The 23,073-nt window shown below is 46.3% G+C and overlaps 1 protein-coding gene across 4 annotated transcripts in view; it reads left to right on the top strand.

Moving 5' to 3' along the window:
* The window catches only part of LOC136568519 (SET-binding protein-like), a 237,074-nt gene that overhangs the window by 20,326 nt on the left and 193,675 nt on the right, over positions 1 to 23,073 (top strand). For all 4 annotated transcript variants that reach the window (XR_010785231.1, XM_066568528.1, XM_066568527.1 and 1 more), the window contains exon 2: positions 17,500 to 18,160. Coding sequence is in view for 3 of the 4 variants with exons in the window: in XM_066568528.1 (XP_066424625.1) it covers positions 17,669 to 18,160 (492 nt within the window). In the remaining variant the exon portion in view is untranslated. The remainder of the gene's footprint in view (positions 1 to 17,499; positions 18,161 to 23,073) is intronic.

The raw sequence follows: 23,073 nt of genomic DNA, 5'->3' as shown, positions 1-23,073 counted from the left end.
CAAAGCAGGCTCAAGCTTAGAAATAAAGAAAAAAAACCAACTGTATTAACCTACAACTATAATAAAAGGAACACACACAGAATTCAAAATGAAAACCTTCCGAAACATTCCTCCTCCCCCCACCCAGTTTCTACCCAAGCACAGTGAGACAAAACCTTGGATTCTCAATCAAGTTACCATCCCTCAGATAATCAATTCTCAGTTCATCAAGGGAGAGAGGAACCTCTCTTGTACCATAGTCTTCCCCAGGAAACACAGTTGAAACCTCTTGTGTTTCCATGTCACACGTGGTACCGCCCGGAGAAAATCTGCCATGGTGACATCTTCCTTCCTTCCACGTACAGTGCTCTCACCACCGTTCATGGACCAAAACTGTTGATAGGGTTCCCTTTTAAGGATGTTTTGCCAAGTACCAAGAAAGCAACAGTTTCTCACTTTCAGGACAAAGGTCCCCCCCATTTTCACTCCCCCTGGGGCCGAGGGTCTCGAGAACAGAGATCTTCTTTTTCCCTGAAGACAGAGGGCATCACCACAGCCTCCTCATCTTTCTCTGTTCTCTTCACTCCTGCACTCGGCATCACTGCAGCAGGTCACTCTCTTGACTCAAGCCATTGCCTCCCCCTAAATGCAGTCTCTGTGTTACAGGAAATTGGTTCCGTCTATGGCTATGCAAGAAAAGTCAAGCCAAAGGCCACTCTATCATCTCCTTGCACCTAGGATTCTTCCCCATCTCCTTCTGACATCCTTCACTTGCTCAGACCTTCACCACACTTGCCCATTTTCTTCTATTTCATGTCTGTCTCTCTTCTAGGAGGGTTAATGTTCCGCAAAGTTTTCATTGTCCAAGAAAAGGGTTAAAATCTTGGGCTCTGCCTGCCCAGAACTCCCATGGTGGCTGGGTACCTTCTTGCCGGGCACCTTCTTGCCATGCTGCCAGCACATGGTATCACATGGTATCAAATTTCAAGGTGACAGGCTCTCTCTCTGGGGGGGGGGAACTGTCTCTCTGGGTCTGCCCAGAACATCTCAGTGGTTCTCCACCCCTCCATCCTGCAGGAGCCTTCACTCCCCTTCTCTGTCCAAGGCTCCGGCCTACCTCAGCCGAGGTTGCATGGCTTCCCCTCCCCCGCCCAGCCTGCGGCTGGGCGGGGGAGGCCTGACCTCTTTCACTGACCAGAACCAAGAGAGAGTTCCCCTGGGATTTCTCTGCTTTTTAACCCCGTGTTCTCAGATGCGTATCCACGTCTTCAGTGGCCACACCAGGTGCCAATATTCAAATCTGACCACTGATTGGTTTGACCACAGCTTCCCGAAAAACTCACTTCCTTGTCAACCCAGGACACACTGACATCTGAATCCTTGCAAGCACCAGTTGCCTGAGGCAGGAGAAGGGAGCGTATTCAGAATCCTTAATGTAAGACATCCAGTATGACCCAAAGTGAAGTCTTGTACTTCAGGCCTTTGCCTCCAGAAGTGTGTTTGAGGTGCCCAGAGGAACCAATAAGAAAGATGAGCAACAGTAGCAAGGCTGAGCAGGCAGGCATTTGATTATTTCTCAGTACTTATCAGAGGAAGCGTGAATCTCTCCCTAATTAAGTGCTAAAGCAAACTTCTGTGAAATTTGTTGTCATTCACCTGTGAATTATCCTCCTCAAATTCAATTGACTGCAAGAAGCCTGCTAGCAGTAACACTTTCTTCCAGGCGTTAAATTCAGATGGTAAAACCTTCTGTGGTTGCTTATTAAATGAGACTTGATTCTGGTGAGCATCGGGGACATGGAAGATCAGTTTAGGTGAGCAGTTAAAAGTCTAGACAGCCCTCATCTCTTGGATGTTTAAAATAAAGCTAGAGGTCTTCTGGAAAATCCCCTTCCTCCCTAGATTTCCAGATCTGCATATTGTCAGCTGAGGTAGAAGAGCTGCTGGAGGACCAGTGTTCATCATCGTCCCTCCAGCACTTCTTCCACCAATAGGGCAAAGGGGAATGATTTTTAACTGACAGAGGGCAGGTTTAGATTGGAGATTAGGAAGAACTTCTTTACTGTGAGGGTAGCAGGGAGGTTGGAACGAGATGATCTCTAAGGTCATTTCTAACTCAAACCATTCTACAATTCTATGATTCTTCTTACAGGCAGTCTGGAGAGGAGAGATGGGGAGGTTTCAAAAAGAGATTATACTTTCAGAAGCCTGAAGTGAGGTTTCCTAATTAGTCAAACCACAGGTAGCCTGTCTAAACAAGAAAGACGAATATGATGTCCCTGAACCTGTGGACCCCCCCGAGGTTCCCCTGATGGGGAGACCCCTAAAAAGTTCTGTGCCAGAATTGAGAGATGAATGGGACTTTTGGTTTTTTCGGTCTTCAAGTTGTTGTTTATTTTTTCTCTTATCAACAGTTCAGCACGCCATCTACATACCAGACTTAGCGTACAAAGAGAAAGGCACCAAAAAGTCCCAAGACACACAGGTTCAAGGTATTTTAAGACTATTTTGTCCAATTAACTCTTAGAACATATTTTATTCCTACCTTTCTACCAATAACTAATTATTTGTCTGTTCACGCATCATCTGCATTACAGCTCTTTCTAACCAATCACTCTGTGCTACCAACACTGCAGAAAATGGAGTAGATGGAGAACAAGGAGATCAGACAATGCCCAAAATCCTCCATCTTGTCTTCTATCTACCTCCATACTAAAAACCCAAAACTCTAAGTTTTTCACCCTGTGATAAACTATACTACTGTATTTCACACACTTGTAGATTCCAATTCATCCCAAAGTCTTGGAAGCTTTCTCCATGCACAAAGGTTAAAAGCAGTGTTCTCCTGGGGATCAGGACTTCTCAGGACAGGCAGAGAAATATTCCCTGTGCCCTGGGTTCCAACATGGACCCAAGTAATTTAACAATTAATCCTGAAGGAGAGTAAGGAGATATCTAAAACAATGACCCAGTTAAATCTGCCTGGCTGTGTTTGAACACAAGGTTATTTGTTGCTACCTTTGGGTCTGGTGAGATCATCATCTGCAGGATCTCAGCAGAACAGGAGGCCAATATTTTTATGTGGGATTTTAAGGTGGATTTGGCATGAACTCACCTCACACTGGTGTAATGCAATGACTATTCATCTATCACTTGTTTCTATGGACCTGGAGACACATGGCCAAGCAGAGATGTGTTTGGGCATTATGACCCAAAGCGTGGGTCCAAAACCCACAACCAGACTTTGGAGCAGAAACCTGGCTTGTTATTCACCCTCCATAAAACATTACCCAATGGCTCAAAACCATGAAAGACCCTTCCCAGCTCAGAGCCATGAGTGGTATTTCTTCTCCCTTTCAACAATGGGTCACAAATGGTTTGGTTCATTACGCCAGTGGCCATGGTTCCTTCCCTGCACCCTTGTTGACTGTGGACTCATCTTTCTGCCCTGCCTGCTGAGCTCAATGCTGTCTACCAAAAGCCTTCTCTTTTCTAACAGCAGCAAAACAGGTTAAAAGCCTGTGGGTGGAGGTCAGAACAGAGTGCCCATTGTACACACATGCATACCAGAGCAGTAGCTCCCTGGAATAATGAACCTCTGAGCTTTTGCCACCTTGTGTTTGTGTTTCAGCCTAGGAGAGTGTGTAAATTTCATCACTCTCCAAAGAGATTAACAATTTGAAGTGTCAGATAAATAGGAAGGCCTTTTTTTTTTTTTTTTTTTTTGATTGGGCCAGTTGGAAGAGGAAGGTAACCCTGATTCCAATTGCCTCTCTAGGCACAAAAAGAGAGGTGAAGTACAAGGCTGGTCAATTAGATGGAACAGCTGCTTGCAAGTGGGTGGCTTTAATGTACTAATTGCATTAGCAATTAGTGACTACCACATGGTAAACACTTGGGTTCAAAACTATGTAAGGGCATTAACTAACCAACAATAGGTTTGAATGAAGTAAACATTATCCTTGTTTCATGGGTGGTGAACCGGAGAGACCTGCTGACCACAGAGTGAATCAAGGCAGGTGTGCAGGAGACCTTAGGTCTGTTAGTTCTTCAAGATCACTTGAAATGAGACCAGTGGCAGCAGCTCTGGGAAATGAGTCTCCTCCCTATTGCCAGAAGATGTGCAACTTAAGCAGAAGTGGTTTTATGGTATACTTTTATCTACTATGAGCTATGGAAATCATCTCCAAGGCCAGATAGAAACTCCAGCTCCATGATAGTTCCTTTTGTTTTTCTTTTTTTTTCTTTTTTATTTTTCCTTATTGGGCTGTCAGCTTGTGCTATTTCTGGGAACTTTATTTTAATTTGTGTCTGCTGGGACCTGGGTGGACGTCACCTAATGGTTTCATAAAGCTCTAGGATGCTTAGGACTTTCTGTTAGTAGCCATATGTGCCAGGGTCAGATGTGACCCATGGCCACATATTACATTAGGGGTCATTGGTTGGAAACAGAAATGACACAAACTCACCGAGGGTCCTCAATAAACAGCACTGAGTTTATTATGGCTGCCTCTTTCATAGGGGGTTTGAATTTCCCAGGTTTAGATAGCCAATTGGTTGGGATTTCTCACTGCCCAGATCTCTGACCAGTGGTGTATCTGCATCTAGGCTTGAACAGGGTTGGCTGACATCTCTGAGTTTGAATCCAACTTATCCGGGGACCTGGTTTTGTTTCTAGGCTGGTCAACTTTAGCGGGGCAACTTCAGACCAGCTGCACTGTGACAGCCATACTCCAGTGGAAAAGTGGATTTATAATTAATAATTATTATTTCTTTATAAATTTTAATCATCTCCTTCAAGGTACCTTTAAAAGCAGAAAGAAGCCAGAGATATAAGGACATGATTTTTCTTGGTGAGCTATGCTTTAGAGTAGTCCACACTGATATTGCTGTTATGATAGTGCTGTTATGATTTGGGGATAGGTAGCAAGATCATTTTTGTTTCTCCTTTACAGTTTATTGCTGCTAAGAATGACCTGGGAAATCCTTGGCCTTGCTCAGAATTTGCTTGCAGGGGGTCAAGGGGAGGGGTTTGGCAGTGTAGCAGGGATAATCTAGCAGAGAGCTACTGCTAAAAGAGTAAGTTCGCACCCTCCAGCACCTACTCCTAATAGGGCCTTCTTGTTCCCTTCTCCATATGCCACAAGTGATACTCCTCTGACCCACTGGGAAGCTGTTTCTGCTAAAGTAGCAGAAAATATCTTTGTTTGTCTTGGAGATATTATTCCACTAATTTTGTAGAACAAACTGGCTTGGCATGATAGGGAGGGAGAAGGTGGCTATAGGGAGGATTTTAGAGAGGGTGTATGAAAGCACCTCAACACCTTTAAAAACACCCTATGTATATTTTTTAGCCAAATATTTTGTATTTGGCTTAGCCTTTTTATGTCGTTTGGTGATACATCTTTTGCCTCAGTTGAGAGAAATCTTGAAGGCAGAGGAACAGACTGTCCCTATGTGCTGAAAAATGAGTCACCGAGAAAAATGACAAGTCTGGAAGGGCAAAGAGCTCTTGAAGGATCTAAGGAAAAAAAGAGGGTGTATCACCTTTGGAAGGAGGGTCAGGTATCTCAGGAAATGTTGAAAGGGGTTGCTAGGGCATGTAGAAAAAAATTACAGAGGCAAAAGCTCAGTTAAAACTCAAACTGGGAACTTGGGTGAAGGACAATAAAAAATATTTTTATAAATATATTAATGGCAAAGTGCCAAGTCCTTCATTTTGGCCACAATAACCCCCTGAAACATTATAGGCTGGAGACAGTGTGGCTGGACAGTGTCCAGGCGAAAAGGGACCTAGGGATACTGGTCAAAAGCCAACTGAACATGAGCCAGCAGTGTGCCCTGGTGGACAAGAATGCCAATGGCATCATGGCCTGTATCAGGAACAGTGTGGCCAGCAGGACCAGGGAAGTTATTCTTCCCCTGCGCTCGGCACTGGTGAGGCTGCAACCTTGAGTACTGTGTCCAATTCTGGGCCCCTCAGTTTATGAATGATGTTGAGACCCTTGAATGTGTCCAGAGGAAGGCAACAAGGCTGGTGAAGGGCTTGCAACACAAGCCCTATGAGGAGCAGCTGAGAGAGCTGGGGTTGTTTAGCCTGGAAAAAAGGAGACTCCGAGGTGACCTTATCACACTCTACAACTACCTGAAGGGTGTTTGTAGTCAGGTGGGGGTTACTCTCTTCTCTAACAGATCAACACACACTCACAGCTTGGTGTCATCTGCAAATTTATGAATGAAAGACTCAATACACTCATCTATGTCATCAATAAAAATATTGAACAGAACTGGCCCCAGCACAGACCCCTGAGGGGCACCATTGGTGACTGGCCACCAGCTGGATGCAGCACCATTCACCATCACTTTCTGGGCCCCACCATCCAGCCAGTTCTTAACCCAGCAAAAAGTGCACCTGTTTAAGTCTTTGCCAGCTTTTCCAGGAGTATACTGTGGGAGACAGTGTCAATGGCTTTGATTAAGTCCAGATAGACAACATCCACAGCCTTTCCTGCATCCACCAGTCGGGTCACCAGGTCATAAAAGGAGATCAAGTTGGTCAAACACAACCTACCCTTCCTTAACCCATGCTGGCTGGGTCTGATATCCTGGCCATCCTCTAAGTGCTGCGTGATGACACTCAATATAAACTGTTTCATCACCTTACGGGGTACTGAGGTCAGACTAAATGGCCTATAATTGCCAGGATCTTCTTTCATACGCTTCTTGTGAATGGGCATCACAGTGGCCAACTTCCAGTCACCTGGAACCTCACCAGTGAGCCAGGACTGTTGGTAAATGATGGAAAGCAGGTTCGCAAGCTCATCTGCCAGCTCCCTCATCACCCTGGGATGGATCCCATCTGGTCCCATAGATTTATGAAAAACTAAGTATCTCAGCAGTTCTCTGACTGAGACCTCCTGTATAACAGGGGGACCATTCTGCTCCCTAATACCATCTACCAACCCAGGAGGACAGTTGTCTTGAGGACAAGCCATCTTTCTTCTATAGACCAAGGCAAAGAAGAAGTTAAACATCTCCACCTTCTCCATATCTGCAGTTACTAAATTCCTTCCCACATCCAGTAGAGAACTGATGTTGGTCATATCCTTCCTTTTGCCATTAACATATTTGTAAAAACATTTTTTATTATCCTTCACAAAAGTTGCCAAATTAAATTCTAAGTGAGCTTTGGCATCTTTATTTTTTTTCTACATGCCCTAGCAACCCCCTTAAATATTTCCTGAGAAACCTGACCCTCCTTCCAACGATGATACATATTTTTATTCCTAAGTTCCTTCAAAACCTCCTTGCCCATCCAGGCCAGACATTTGCCTCATCAGCTCATCTTTTAGCACACAGGGAGAGTCTGTTCCTGTGCCCTCAAGATCTCTGTTTGGAAGCACACCCACCTTTCCTGGACTCCTTTGTTTTTAAGGACTGCTTCCCAAGGAACTCTCCGAATAAGTCTCCTAAACAAGCCAAAGTCTGCCCTCTGGAAGTCTAGTGTCAAAGATTATTGATGCTCCTCCTTATTTCATCAAATATAGAGAACTCTATAATTTCATGATCACTATGCCCCAAGCAGCATCCAACCGCCACATCTCCCACCAGCCCATCTATATTTGTAAACAACAGGTCTAACAGTCCCTCCCCTGGTGGGCTCACTCACCAGCTGCAACAAAAAGTTGCCCTCCACACACTCTAAGAACCTCCTAGACTGCCTCTTATCTGCTGTATTAAGTACCCAGAAGATGTCTGGTAGGTTAAATTCAGCTACAAGAACAAGGCCTGGTGATCCTGAAACATTCTCCAGCTGCTTACAGAATAAGTTGTCTAGCTCTTCTTTGTGGTTGGGTGGTGTATAACAGGCACCCAGCAGGATGTCAGCCTTGTTGGCCTTCCCTTTAATTCTTACCCATAGGCATTCAACTTCCTTGTCATTATTTTCAATACCTATGGCATCAAAAGTCTCCCTAATATAAAGGGCCACCCCTCCACCTTGTCTCCCTTCCCTGTCTCTTCTGAAGAGCTTGCAGCCATCCAGTGCAGTGCTCCAGTAATGCGAGTCGTCCTACCACTTTTCCATGATGGCAACTACATCATAGCTTTGCTGCTGCACCATGGCTTCCAGCTCTTCTTTTTTATTACCCATGCATCGTCCATTAGTATACATGCACTTCAGCTCAGCTGCTGATTTCACCCCTAACTCTGCTTCTGGAGAGCCCAGCTGAATCCCCTTACCCCTTCAAATCTATTTTAAAGCCCTCTCAATGAGCTCTGCCAGTTCATGAGCTAAAATCCTTTTGCCCTTAACAGAGAGATGGAGCCCATCATGTTCCAGCAGGCCTGGTGCCGTAAAAGTTGCCCCATGATTAAAGAACCCAAAATTCTGCCGATGACATCAACCCTTAAGCCACATGTTGATCATGTGGGTTCTCCTATTCTTTTCATCATTTGTCTCTGCCACAAAAGGGACTGTGCTCCTGCCCTATCAACCACTTGATCCAGTGCCCTAAAGTCTCTTTTAATTGCCCTGACACTCCTCTTTTCAATCTCATCACTCCAGCCTGGAGTATCCACAGTGGGTAATAATCAGAGGGCCAAATCAGCCCCGGGAGTGTCTCTCAGTAATATCCTGTACCCGGGCCCCAGGGAGTCAGTAGACCTCCCTGTGGGATGGGTTTGGACAACATATGGGGCTCTCTGTTCCCCTCAATAGGGAGTCGCCAATGTGGTGGTTTGACAGGAAATGTGTTTTTTGAGATGCTGTGTTTTTGGCCAATAGATATTCAGACTTTAATATTGGCATTTAACCTGGCCATTGGGACATGGACACGCCTCTGAGAACACGGAGTTAAAAGCAGAGCTCTCCCCTGGGAGGGTCCTCTTGAGTTTCCGGCGAGAAAGAGTTCGGGTCTCTCCCCCGGCCCAGCTGCTGGCTGGGCAGGGGGAGGGGAAAGCCATGAGGCCGAGAGAAGTAGGCCTGAGCCCCGGGGTGGAAGGGTAGAAGAGAGAGAAAGAGAGAGAGACACCGGGAGCCATCGGGCAGCCCCCCCCTGAGAGACACAGAGAGAGAGAGAGAGAGAGAGCCGCTGCCTGAGACTGTAACCTTGAGACTTGATAAACATGAGCCTGTGCCGGCAGCACGGCTGAGACGGAGAAGAGGGGGGGGTTCAGCCGGCCGCTTGTAAGAGCTTTTAACACCTTTTTGGAGAATGAGAACTTTACAGAACATTGACCTTTTCTAGAAGATAGAGTAGAAGATGAAGAAGGAAATGGGCCAGTGTGAGAGAAGTCTGGGCGAGTGAAAGATAGTAGAAGAATAGAGAAGAATCCTAGTGGGAAGAGATGATGGAGTAGCTTTTGCTAGACTCTTTTTGTATAGCCATAGACAGAACCATGTTCCTTGTGATACAGAGACTGCATTCTAGGGGGAGGCAATGGCCTCAGAACCAAGAGAGTTCAGTGTTGATGCCCCTCGGCCCCAGGGGGTGAAAATATGGAGGAGACAGGTGTCCCAAAAGAGAGATTGTTTGTGATACAGAGACTGCTCAGTGTTGATGCCCCTCGGCCCCAGGGGGTAAAAAAATATGGGGGGGACAGGTGTCCCAAAAGAGAGATTGTGGGGACAGGTGTCCCAAAAGAGAGACTGTGCCTTTTTTAGATCGGGACAGAGCATCCTTAAAAGACAACCCTAGAAGCAGTTCTAGTCCGTGTTCAGTAGTGAGAGCACTAGACATGAAAAAGAAGAAGTCACGACAGCAGATGTACTCCGGGCGGTGCCACAAGTGACACAGAAACACACGAAACTTCAGCTGTGTTTCCAGAGGAAGCCCATAGTACAAGAAAGACTCCTCTCCTCTTGATGAACTGAAAATTGATTGTCTAAAAGGTGCTGCTAGACCGAGAGTTGGTGATTTGAAGAACAAATGTATTGTGTTAGAAATTTGGTGAGGAGAAGAAGAAATGCATTTGTGAAGTTTTCATTTTCCCTGTGTGTGTGTTCCTTTTTATCTGTAGTTGTAGAGTAGTTAATAAAGTTCTGGTTCTTTTTCCCTAAGTAAGAGCCTGCTTTGCTTATTCCTAGTCACATCTCACAGCAGAAACCAGAGAGAAAGTATCTTCATAGAGGCACTGGCATTGTGCCAGTGTCAAACCATGACAGCCTGCTACGACTACCCTTCTTTTCTTTTTAATGTTAGAGGTGGTAATCCTTCTGACAGACAAAGTGTAATTGGGAGGCTCTCCAGGCAGATTATTTTCTTCAGTGTCATATACCTGACCTTCTGGATCCAGGGCCTCATACTACTTCTGAAGTGGCACCTGGGTAGGTGATGGGGGTCGGGATGAATTTCCATTACCTCCCTGAATAGGAACCCATTTCCACTCCTCTTCATCCACCGGGTGTCCTCCTATTGCCTGACGGTGGGAGGCATGGGAGTCCTCTGACTCCTGGTGGGCGTCCCTCAAGGAAGGGTGGAATTCTACCAATCTATTTCCCTTTCACTTTCCCTAATACTCCTTAGTCTTTCTACTTCCTCTATAAGCTTGGCCAACAGCAAAAGGAGATAATTCACCTGTTCACACTGCAGGCAGGCTTCTTTTGCAATGCCCCCTGGTACCACTGACAAGCTCAAACACTCCTCACAGGAATAGGTCTGGACAGACATGTCCTTCTTGAAGGGTTCTGTTGGGCTACATTCACTCTTAGTAGCTGCAGCTTTTGATCATATAAAGACCATTGCTAAAAGAAAACCCAAAACCAACCAATCAATCAAATCGTTACACAAAACAAAGTGAAAACCCCACTAGCAGGAGGATACCTGCAACCCTGCCTGCTAGCCCTGCCTGTGCTAACTGCCCAGCAAACTGCAGTGCCACGTCCTCGTAAATGTGCCACGCCCTGTTTGCCTGCTCCGGGTCACTGCCCTCCCTAGAGCTCTTTTTTAACCACCACCCTGCTGGCTGGATAAAACCCCACCCCGCACCTGCATGGCTAGCGAGAGTGAGGAACCCACCTCTGTTTTAACAAATGGTTATCACAGTCTTGAGCTTGCGGTGACCCCTTGTTCAGCTTGACCGGAGGGACCTGGCGAAATAAGGGATGGGAATGATGGTCTTGCCCAGAAAATAAAGACTTTAATAACAAAATAACAAAACATGGAGACCGCAGAATACAGGGTCAAGATTCCAAAGACCCATGGGCATGCAAACACAACCAGGTATAGGGGTCTTCTGAGGGCAAAAGTCCAATCACGATCTCGGAACATGACCTTATTTCTATCCAGTACTGAATCAACTGAGAACAAGAACCAGGAACCTAACCAAATATAGGATAGTTCTATTAGCATACTGACTCCCATGACCCCACTCTTCTCACCATGACCTGGCTAAGTGTACCCCCCCTCAGTATCCTGTTTCCCATGGCCTCAGGTTAATGCCTTCTGTATATGCTACTGAGGCAAAACTACTATTCATCCCGGTTGGACACGATTCCATAGATGGTGATAAAATACATACTTTTGGTTGCATCTCACATGGTAACCTAAGGCATTATCCACCCCTTATTCTATTACCATCTGCATTGTATCCAAATCAATACCGTCTTGAAACCTTACACACAGTTCTCACTTAAGATTAGGTCTCCTCGTGGTACACAACGGGTTTCTCCATCTTTCTGCATTACCCACCAAAGTGTAATCAGGTCCTTGAGTAAAAATAATCCCACAGATGGGTTTGTCTTTGCCTGAGATAGGATTAATCCAAATAGTCTTTCCTAAAATACCTTTCATGTGTACCACAGGGAGTTTATCTCCATCCACTGTGTGCAATTATTTGGACTGGGCAGGACCAGCTCATTTGATGGAGCCTTCTGTGTTTACCATCCAGGTGGCCTTTGCTAAATTCATTTCCCAATATTTGAAGGTCTACCCCCACCAAGTGCCTTCAGGGTGGTCTTAAGTAGTCTGTCGCACCGTTCAACTTTCCTGGCAGCTGGTGCATGATAGGGGATATGATATAGCCATTTGAGACCATGTTCTCTGGCCCAGGTGTTTATAAGGCCGTTCTTGAAATGGGTCCCATTGTCCAACTCGATTCTCTCAGGGGTGCCATGTCTCCACACAACTTGTATTTCCAGGCCCTAGATGGTGTTCCAGGCAGTAGCATGAGGCACAGGGTAGGTCTCCAACCATCCAGTGGTGGCCTCCACCATCATCAGCACATAACGCTTGCCTTGGTGGGTTTAGGGAAGGGTGATGTGGTCAATTTGCCAGGCTTCCCCATACCTATACTTCGACCATTGTCCACTGTACCACTGAGGCTTTAGCCGCTTGGCCTGTTTGATGGCAGCGCAGGTCTTGCAGCTGTGGATGACCTGTGAGATACTGTCCATGGTAAAGTCCACCCCTTGGTCATGAGTCCATCAGTACATTTCATCTTGTCCCTGATAACCAGAGACATCATGGGCCCAATGAGCTAGAAATAATTCTCTCTTGTACTACCAGTCCAGATCCACCCGAGATACTTTCACCTTGGCAGTTCAGTCCACCTGCTCGTTGTTATGATGCTCTTCATTAGCCTGACTCTTGGGTACATGCACATTCACGTGTCGAACCTTCACGGTCAGCCTCTCTACCTGGGTGGTGATATCCTGCCAAATTTCAGCAGCCCAGATGGGTTTCCCTCTGTCTTGCCAGTTTGCCTTTCTCCAGTGATCCAGCCATCCCCACAGAACGCTAGCTACCATCCATGAGTTGGTGTAGAGATAGAGCTTCGACCATTTCTCTCATTTGATGATATCCAAAGCCAGCTGGATGGCTTTAAGCTCTGCGACCTACTCCATTCACGTTGTCCCTCGGTAGCTTGTGCTACTCATCACTTAGGGCTCCATACAGCAGCTTTCCATTTCTGATTAGCACCTACAGTTTGTCAGGAAACATCAGTGAAGAGGGCAAATCGTCTTTCACTCTCCAGTAGCTTGTTATATGGTGGGGCTTCCTCAGCACATGTCACTTGCACCTCCTCTTCTTCAGAAGATAATCCAAAAGTCTCACCTTCAGGCCAGTTTGTTACAATTTCCAGACTCCCAGGGTGATTAGGATGTCCTATGTGGAGTTGTGTGATCAGAGCGATCCGCTTTCTCCACATGGCGTTGGTGGCATGATGCGTGGAAGGAACCTTTCCCTTGAAGCTCCAACCCAGCACTGGTAGCCAGAAGCAGCTGCACTTCAGTGCCATTTCTGAGGCACCTCAAACCCCTCCATAAGCTGCAAGAATCTCCTTCTCAATTGGGATATAGCGGGCCTCAGATCCTTTGTATCCCTGACTCCAGAACCCGATCGGTTGTCCTCAAGTCTCTCTAGGTCGCTTCTGCCACAGGATCCAGGAAGGGTCATTCTCCCCAGCCACAGTGTAGAGCACATTCTTCACATCTTGCCCCGTTCTGACTGGCCCAAGGGCTACTGCATGGGCAATGTCCTAATTAATTTGCTTGAATGCTTGTTGTTCAGGGCCCCACTGGAAATCATTTCTCTTTTGTGTCACGAGATAAAGAGGACTTACAATTGTGCTGTACTCCAGGATATGCATCCTCCAAAAGCCCGCAGCTCCTAGAAAAGCCTGGGTTTCCTTCTTGTTGGTAGGTGAGAACATAGCAGTGATTTTGTTAATCACCTCTGTTGGGATCTGGTGACATCCATCTTGCCACTTGACTCCTAGAAACTGAATTTCTTGAGCAGGTCCCTTAACCTTACTTTGCTTAATGGCAAAACCAGCTCTCAGGAGGATCTGGATAATCTTCTCTCCTTTCTGGAAGACTTCCCCTGCTGTGCTCCCCCATACAATGATGTCATCAATATGCTGTAGACGTTCTGGAGCCTTGCCCTTTTCCAGTGCAGCCTGGATCAGTCCATGGCAGATGGTGGGACTGTGCTTCCACCCCTGGGGCAGCCAGTTCCAGGTGTACTGCACGTCCCTCCAGGTGAAGGAAAACTGGGGCCTGCACTCTGCTGCCAAAGGAATGGAGAAAAGGGCATTGGCTATATTGATGGTGGCATACCACTTTGCTGCCTTGGACTCCAGCTTGTACTGAAGCTCCAACATGTCTGACACAGCAGCACTCAGTGGTGGTGTGACTTCATTCAGGCCACAGTAATCCACCGTCAGTCTCCTTTCCCCACTGGACTTACTGGCCACATAGGCCTGTTAAAGGGTGAACAAGCCTTGCTGACCACCCCTTGGCTCTCCAGTTTACCAATCATCTCCTGGATGGGACTCACAGAGTCTCTGTCGGTGCATTGTTGTTGTGCCAATTGTTACCTGTTGTTCTTCAACTCTTAGCAGTCCCACATCACAGGGGTCGTCTGAGAGATCAGGCAGGGTATTCAGTTGTCTGATGTCTTCTGTCTCTACAGCAGCTATCCCAAAAGCCCAACGATGTCTTTTTGGGTCCTTGAAATATCCATTTCTGAGATAGTCCATGCTGAGCATGCACAGGGCCTCTGTGCCAGTCATGATGGGGTGTTTCTGCCACTCATTCCCAGTTAAACTCATTGCAGCTTCCAACACAGTCAGCTGCTGGTATCCTCCTGTCACTCTAGAAATAGAAATGGATTCCTTTCCCACATACCTTGATGACATCAGGGTACATTGAGCGCCGGTGTCAACCAAAGCCATATATCTTCGCAGGTCAGACGTGCCAGGCCATCAGATCCACACAGTCTAATAGATCTGATTGTCCCTTTCCTCTACTTGGCTAGAGGCAGGGCCTCTCTATTTCTGGTCATGGGGCACATTGATCTCCTCCTGTATATATGTTCCTGAGGTCCCTTCAAGAGAATCGGTCATATTATCATTCCTGTACCATCTGGAGTCCTGTCCATGAGAGAGCAGAGCAGCGTTGACCCTAGATGAGCTTCTTGTGGTAGATGTTTCAATTTCAATTCGTGTTCCTGGGCTGCTAAGGAGGAGGTGGGCTTTTCATCCCACTTCCTCATGTCTTCTTCATGCTTCTGAAGGAAAAAACAGAGGTTACCTCGTGGAGTATATCCTTTCTCAGCTGGGCGACATCTTCTCCTAATGGCAGAGTGTCTTGTTGGTTCTGGTGAGATGTGGTAAATTCCTTCCTTAAGCTCCTTTTTCAGTTTCTCTTCCAAGCTTCAGACATGCTCAGACAGCTTTCTTTCCACGGACGAGACATGGGTACGTAATGGGGCGATGACAGTGTCCTCGTAAATTCTTTGTTTGTTAACTAACATTCCCACCTTGTCCTCTCATTCCCTCCATTGCAGTGCCACTAGGTAACGGGAGTATATCTCTGGTCCAAGTCATGTGAATCTCAACCACATTTGTGACGTGCACTGGACACCATCTGGGCTCTTAGGGAATCTTTTGCCTTCTGAGCAAATGATCTCCAGCACAGCCAATTCCCTTAGGCATCGAATACCTTGTTTCATTGTGCTCCATTTTCCTTTGCTGCACCTGGAGGTCTTCTTTACAAAGGTATCTATCCCTGCTCACCAGCAGTTGCCACCAGAGGCTGAGAGCTTCCTGAGTTCTCCCAATCCCCTGGTCAATGACCACATCCCAGGACAGGAATCCCAGTTGCCTGGCCTCATTTCCATCCAGAATGGTGTCATTGGCTTTAGCATCCCAGAGGCAGAGCAGCCCGGTCAGGATGGACTTATTTGTCTGACAGGTGAACTCCCTCCACAGGTCACGCAGCTGACCCAGGGATAGAGACCCAGTGATGATCTCTGGCTCTGTCTCTTCTGCTGGGTGTGAAGGTCTAGCTGCCTCCACATCAGTCATTATGAAGACTGATTTGCTATTTGATTTCTTCTTTTGAACAGGGGCAACTGCTATGGGCTTAGGCATTTCTGACTTGGTGTTGGTTTGTGTGGAAGCATTGACTACTCTTTTTGTTCCTTTTCTCCTTGTGACAGGTTGCATAGACATGGTGCCTCCTGACTTGCTTCTTTTCTCCTCCTCTTCAAGAAGACACTGTACCACACCAAGTAGTGTTGTATTTCTAAGCATGGTGCACACGGTGCAGGTCATAGAGAGAAGAGAAAGCAGAACTGACAACAGGATTATGCCACCCTAGACACCCAGAGAGAACTCAATATTTTCAAAAATGGCTGTGTCAGGCCTGAAAAGCTGGAAGAACCCACTCTCTGCTCTTCCTGCTAGGGGCTGGGTGCAATTGTTGAGGAGGCCCCAGACGTAGCAGCCCAGACTAGGAAAAGCAAACAAAACTGAGTATATATTCCAAATGATGTTCATTGCCTAGGAGGTTATCATGCAGTAGACATAATAAACAAATAGAGAAATTTTTATACCATACCCTGATATCAACAGAAGCATTACAACAGGCAGGCAGTTCCCTATGTGCGGAAAAATACAGAGAGCAAGGTACAACACCATGTAAACATGTTGAGCATCATGGTGAATAGGTGGCTTCTGCAATACGAAATTGCAATTCTGACTTTTTCAGGACTGGCCCTACATTGGGAGCCAAAATATGTAGCAGTTTGAAAGCAAACCAGTGGGAGATCCCAAGTCAGAAATACAATTTAATAGGAAAATTAAAATAAATGCAATAGTACAGAAACACTGACAGAGTCAGGATACAACCTGACACCCTGTTTTTCAGGGTGGTGCTAGCAGTCCCATTAAATGGTGGCTGCAGTCCTCTTGAAGTGATAGATGTGGTTCTGTTGAAGAGGTGATCCTGTAGAAGGGTCTGGTCTTCCTCTGAAGGTCCAGTGGTGGTGATGTAGCTCTTGTTCTCTGGGAATCCAGTAGGTAAGGCTGCCCATGGTGTTCCACATCTCTGATTATATCCAGGTAGTAATGCTTGGTTCCTCCCCCTGGGCAGAACATCTCACAATGGGATGATGTAGATTTATGAGTCATGCAGTGAGGCTTGATGGCCCATTAACAGAGGATATCCCACCCAGAGGGAGTTATCAGGGATAAGTCATGGAAGAGATAAAGAACACTGCCCCACCTGGTTTTAATAGATGGTGATAGAATACATACTTTTGGTTACATCTTGCATTGTAACCCAAGACACTCATTCATAGGGCAGTGCCATGTTTTCTGTACTCTGGTCATTGAGTATTGTTTAACCCAAGGCAAGCATCTGCATCTATTATTTTCCCTTTGGAAAAACCCTGTGACAGCAAGCACTTCGAAGCAACAAGGGTTTATGACTGTGGAAAGCTGGTTGTCTGCTCATTTATTTTATTTATTTCCCAAGTTGAGTTAAAGGCATTTACACTTAGACTACATATATTTTTTTTCATCAATTTAGCAATACACGTGGTTATTGTTCCTTGCTTTGTGATACCAGTTCCAGCCCCCAGAAATGTTGGCAAGTCTTTGCTTCAAGGAAAGACCTTGAGATGCAGGGGAAGCCCAAGCGTGCTCTGTGCTCTGCTTCAATCAGCTCCACACTCATGTTCCATATGCGTGCACATGCTAACTTCCTTTTTTTCTTCTCTCTTCTTTTAACAGTGCCAGATCTGGTCTCTTCTGAGCTCCTTGCAGCCTTTGGGCAATTAGGACATTGAATTTGGCGGACAGTTGCCATTCGTTCCCTTGGATCGTATCTGCCCTTGCTTTCCTCATCCCCTCCTGCACTCCCCTTCCCTCTGATAAAACTCCAGGGTGTTGCAGTATTGTTATGGAGCCCAGAGCGACTCTGGGCTGTTCTTGGCAAGGGGGGGGTAATGCAGATTTTCTGCGAGCCACTGTCACCTCTGTGAAGCCTCTGTCTGCCTCCTGCTGTGTGAAGGAGGCGATGCTGCCTGTGGCAGGATCGGGGAAAGGGATCCTGGTGAGTGGCAAGAGGCTGGAGCCTGAGGAAGAGGACAAGCTGGGTTCTGGGAGAGATGTGGATTCCACTTCCAATGCAGACAGTGAGAAATGGGTGGTGGGAAACAGCCTGGAGGAGCAGGAATTTTCCATCAAGGAGGCTAACTTTACAGAGGGGAGTTTAAAACTAAAGATCCAGACCACCAAGAGAGCTAAGAAGCCCCCAAAGAACTTGGAGAACTATATATGCCCTCCTGAGATCAAAATCACCATCAAGCAGTCTGGGGAGGAGAAGCTTTCTCGAGCTGGTAAAAATAGCAAGGCAACTAAAGAGGATGACAGACCACACTCCAGAAAGAAGGTAAGTCTTATTCTTTCTGTATTTTCCTTTTCTCCTGAAAGCAGAGGGAGAGGAGGGGATTAAACTTACTCAAACAGTTTGTGTCCAAGACATAACCTTTGCAAGGTTTGCAAAGCCTTGCTTGGCCATGCAGGAAGTAACACAGAGTGGGTGTCATCCTGCATCACTGCATACACTGCGGAGATGATCTTGAACTATGCTTCAGATTAACCAATTCAGAAGGGATCAAAAGTTCAGCCAGGCTTCTTTTATTTTTATGTGCAATTGAGGTTTAAGATTAATAATTGCATGAGTGGTAAATGAAGGAGCCCACTACTAAACTGCTTTGTGCCTGAGTGCTAATGCTTCAGTCTTTTGGCAGTTAAAGCTTTCACCTGCATTTTAATAATACAGGAATGTGCATTGTGAACAACTGAATCCATTCCTGTCTACCAGGCAAAGGGCTTCGTTAAGCGGGACAGCATTTTGTGAGAAACAGTATAGTTATGTTTCAGAAAATGCTTCCAGTATAAGTCTCATTTTCTCCCAGATGCATAACATCTTGAAATATCCTTCTGGGGAGAAATTTTTGGTACTTTAAGTTTGGGTAAAAATTGATCTTTTTATTTTTTCATTTAGTGAAGGAGAGGAAGAGGAAAGGGAAAAGAAAGAAAATAAGAAAATCCTTTCTTTGTATGATCTGTTTAACCATTTTGTTTTGCCATTAGCTTGATTTTTCAGTAGTGTCACCTACAATTAGTCTTAAAATAAATTTAGTTTGAGTGTTTAAGCAGCGCTAGTCAGGAGAGGGACATCTGGTGACTACTCACGTCTTTTTGGGTGTAGTGCTGTTTACTGTCCTAGGCATTAGACGAAGGAGCTTTAGTCAGGTTGAGGCTTTATCACAGTACAAATAGACTCATAGAATCATATAATTAGCTGAGTTGGAAGGGACCTACAAGGATCATTGAGTCCAACTCCTGGCCCTGCACAGAACCATCCTCAAGAGTCACACCATGTGCCCAAGAGCATTGTCCAAACACTTCTTGAATTCTGTCAGGCTTGGTGGTGTGACCACTTCCCTGGCGAGCCCATTCCAGTGCTCAACCACCCTCTGGATGAAGAACCTTTTCTGAACATCTAACCTAAACCTCCCCTGACTCAGCTTCATACTGTTGCCTCGTGTCCTGTCACTGGTCATGAGAGTGAAGAGATTGGTACCTGCCTCTCTGCTGCCTCTCGTGAGGATGTTGAAGACTGCAATGAGGTCTGACCTCAGTCTCCTCTTTTCCAGGCTGAACAGACCAAGTGACCTCAGCCACTCCTCACAAGGCTTCCCCTCCAGACCCTTCGCCATCCTCGTGACTCTCCCTTGGATGCTCTCTAACAGCTTAATGTCTTTTCTATGTTATGAGGCCCAAAACTGCCCACAGGACTCGAGGTAAAGCTGCACCAGTACAGAGCAGAGAGTGTTGGAAGGGACCTTAAAGATCATCTAGTTCCAACCCTCCTTCCATGGACAGGGACACCTTTCACTAGACCAGGTTGCTCAGAGCTCCATCCAACCTGGCCTTGAACACTTCCAGGGATGGGACATGCATGACCTGTGGGCAACCTGTGCCAGTGCCTCACTACCCTCACAAGAAAGAATTTATTCCTAATATCTAATCTAAATCTACTCTCTTTCAGTTTGAAGCCATTCCACCTTTTCCTGTCACTACATGCTCTTGTAAAAAGTCCCTCTCCATCTTTCTTGTAGGCTCCCTTCAGGTACTTGAAGGCCACAATTAGGTCACCCCAAAGCCTTCGCTTTTTAAGGGATGAACAACTCCAACTCTCTCAGCCTTTCCTCATAGGAGAGGTGTTCCATTCTTCTAATAATCTCGGTGTCCTTCCTCTGAACTTGCTTCAATAGGTCAATGTCCTTCCTGTGTTGGAGACCCCAGAGCTGGATGTAGCACTCCAGGTGTGATCTCACCAGAGTGGTAGAGGGGCAGAGTCATCTCCCTCAATGTGCTGGCCACACTTCTTTTGATGTAGCCCAGGATACTCTGTCTCCTTAGTAGCATGTGGGCATCATGATGAGTTCAGACAGGAACCCAAATTTGATGAAAGACTCATGAGTATCTCCAAAACCTGGACAAATTCATCTAGGTTGTAGACACCCACTGATCAGAGCTCGGGGCATGACTTGGCTTTCTTGCTCATGCAGCTTGAATCCCTCTCCTCCCATACACACTTGAATACTCAAAGGGCTACTTGAAGCCTTGAGGAGGATAATTGCTAACAGCTCTCCCTGGACACAGCTTTCTTGGCAGACTGACTGAGACCAAAATTTTCAAAACTCTAAATCACTTCTTGAAGCATCAACATTTCCCATCGAATTAAGGAAGAGTCCAAGGGGATTAACACTGCTCACTCTGAGAGCACTTCTCTTAGAAGCTGAACTTGAAAGGAAAGTAACAATTTAAGGTGATTTTTTTTTTCTCAGAATACTGCTAAATGGCATCATCTATGTGCATGAAAAAAGTAGCTCTTTTTACCACAGCAGAGATTTGGCCTTATAACACTGAAATTTTCCCACCTTTTGAGAGGAATGGGCTGTCTTCTTAGCACCAAGCAACGTCTTATTTCCACTTCCCTTTCCTCCTGAATATTTGCAGATATGATGAAAGTCACTACAGGAGGAGGAGGAGGAGACTGGAAATGAGTGGGAGGGGTTCCAGTGCTGGCAGCACAATTACTTTCATGGCCAATGTGTGTGTCTCAGTAGTTACAGAAATTTTGGGGGGGAAGATAGTTAAGAGGAAGCAGCAAATTGAAACATGGAGCTGTACCTGTCTGGTCCAGCTATGGGTTTCCCTGGGAGCATGCAGGAGCCTTCTGCATAGAATCATAGAATATCCTGAACTGGAAGGGACACACTAAGATCATTGAGTCCAACTCCTGGCCCTGCACAGGACACCCCCACAGAACAATGGTTCTGCATGTCCTTGCAGAACCACTGAGAGCTACAGTAGTTGTTAAAGAAAAAAGTGATTGTCACATTTAAATGACTCTGGTGGTTTTGATATTTCAGAGTTAGGCTGCTTGATTGTCTGTTGCTTTAATCAGCACAAACTCCAGAAAAGCAGCTACTGGCAGCAGCAGGAGGGAACAATGCATGTAAACCAGTGGGGCAGACCTTCAGCTGGCATCACTCCACTGTCCTCTGTGGATTTTTGCCAGGAGAGTTTGGCCCAATGTACACATTTACCTTGCACATGAAAGCAGCATTATTATTTGAGTTTACCACCTTGCTCATGGATACAGGGAATATATAGAGGCCCCACAGACTGTATATAAGCTCAGCATAACCTGATCTGCAAGTGCTATTCTTGTGTCTGGTGGGTGGGAGCAGTTGTTTTGCACCTCATGAAGTAGCACCTGAATTTATTATTCCCCCTGAGGAGGAGCAAACTCTATCAGTGCTGGTTTGATCCCTACTCTTTCTAAGCAAAGCCTTGAGGCTGCTCTAAATTATGCTGGTGCCAGGTATCTGAAGCTCACACCAGCAGAGTAAACCTCAGCCTCTTCCTAGATTATGGAATAGTGGAAGAGCCCCAGAAGTGCCAGCACAGTAGGGATGCATTCTTCTAATTGCCTTTAAGGTGAAACTAGCTTTTGAGCAGCTGAGAGACCAATTAAGAGCTGCTCTAACAGGCAGGAGGCTCCTAGAGTTTTTACAGCCTTTCTACACAAGTGTATGGGTGCAATGCTACACAAACTCAGCTCTTTGATAGTCATCACAGGTTTCTTTTTTTGGCTAGCTTTTCTATGTACCATATTGCTGATGGCACAAATGAAACAGCTGCAGTTTGATGCCCTCCCACCAAAGGGTGGTGAGGTACTGAAACAGGTTGCCCAGAGTTGTGGATGCCATAACTACTTTGGGCTCTACCCAAAAAGAGAGCAGGCATTGATTTCTTTGTAAAAACTTCAGAGCTTAAGAAAGCAGTTTTGCTCTGAGCTGAGAACCACTCAGGCCCAGGTTCATCTTGGTCCTTGAAGGCACCTGAGGTGCCCAAACTGGACTCTGAGTCCTCCTGGGCTCCCCTGTAGTCACATGGAGGAGGCTGGTCCCTCCTGAAGGTGGTTTAATCCTCCCTGTGATGAGCAGGGAGGGTTGGATCTCAGCTGTTACCCTTCATTCTCCTTCTCCAAGGCCTGCTAGAGAAGCGCCTGTCTTGCATCGTGTCATGGATATGTTGTGATGGGAATAAGGCACAGTGTCTTTTCCAGCTGGGCCAGCTGGGTCCTCTGCCTGAGCCAGATGATGCCCATATCTCACTGTCTGCCTGCTCCCAAACGATTGTGACCTTTTTTTTTTTTTTTAATGTAGCCAAGTATTTCTTAAGGAAGCAAACATCTGGCTGGGAAGGGATGGGTTGAAGAAGTGTAAGCAGGCTTTTACTGCTGAATATGGAGTGCCAAAGGAGGAAGACTAGTGTATTTAATTAGCTGCCATATGACCAGGGCTTGCGGGAGCCATCTGTGTTGAGGACAGGTTTTGTTTTGCAGAAGTCCCTCTCTCCCACTGCTGAATTTCAATGGCCTTCTGTGACATTTCCTTGTTTGCTTGTGCTGGGCGTCTCTTCTCAAACCATGATAAAATGTCCCCAGTGCTGGTTTTAGGGATTAGGAGATGCTGCAGGGAAGCAATAGGGGAAGTAACTGGGACCAGTGCAGGAAGCTGGGGGTCCAGCTGGCGGTCCAGCTGGAGGTCCCCCACTACTGAACCACAGGAGGGGATAGGTGCTGTTCCTGGCAGCCTCATAAAGGCTTGGCCAACTCAGTGCACACTGGTTGTTTCAAAAGCACCATGGTCTCCAGGCTAACAGAGATGTGTTAGAGATGTGACACAATGGCATGTGCACCCTGTTGCCTTCTTGTGA

Source organism: Molothrus aeneus, chromosome W (assembly GCF_037042795.1).
Source record: "Molothrus aeneus isolate 106 chromosome W, BPBGC_Maene_1.0, whole genome shotgun sequence".
NCBI lineage: Eukaryota > Metazoa > Chordata > Aves > Passeriformes > Icteridae > Molothrus > Molothrus aeneus.
This window is presented reverse-complemented; position numbering and strand designations above follow the sequence as displayed.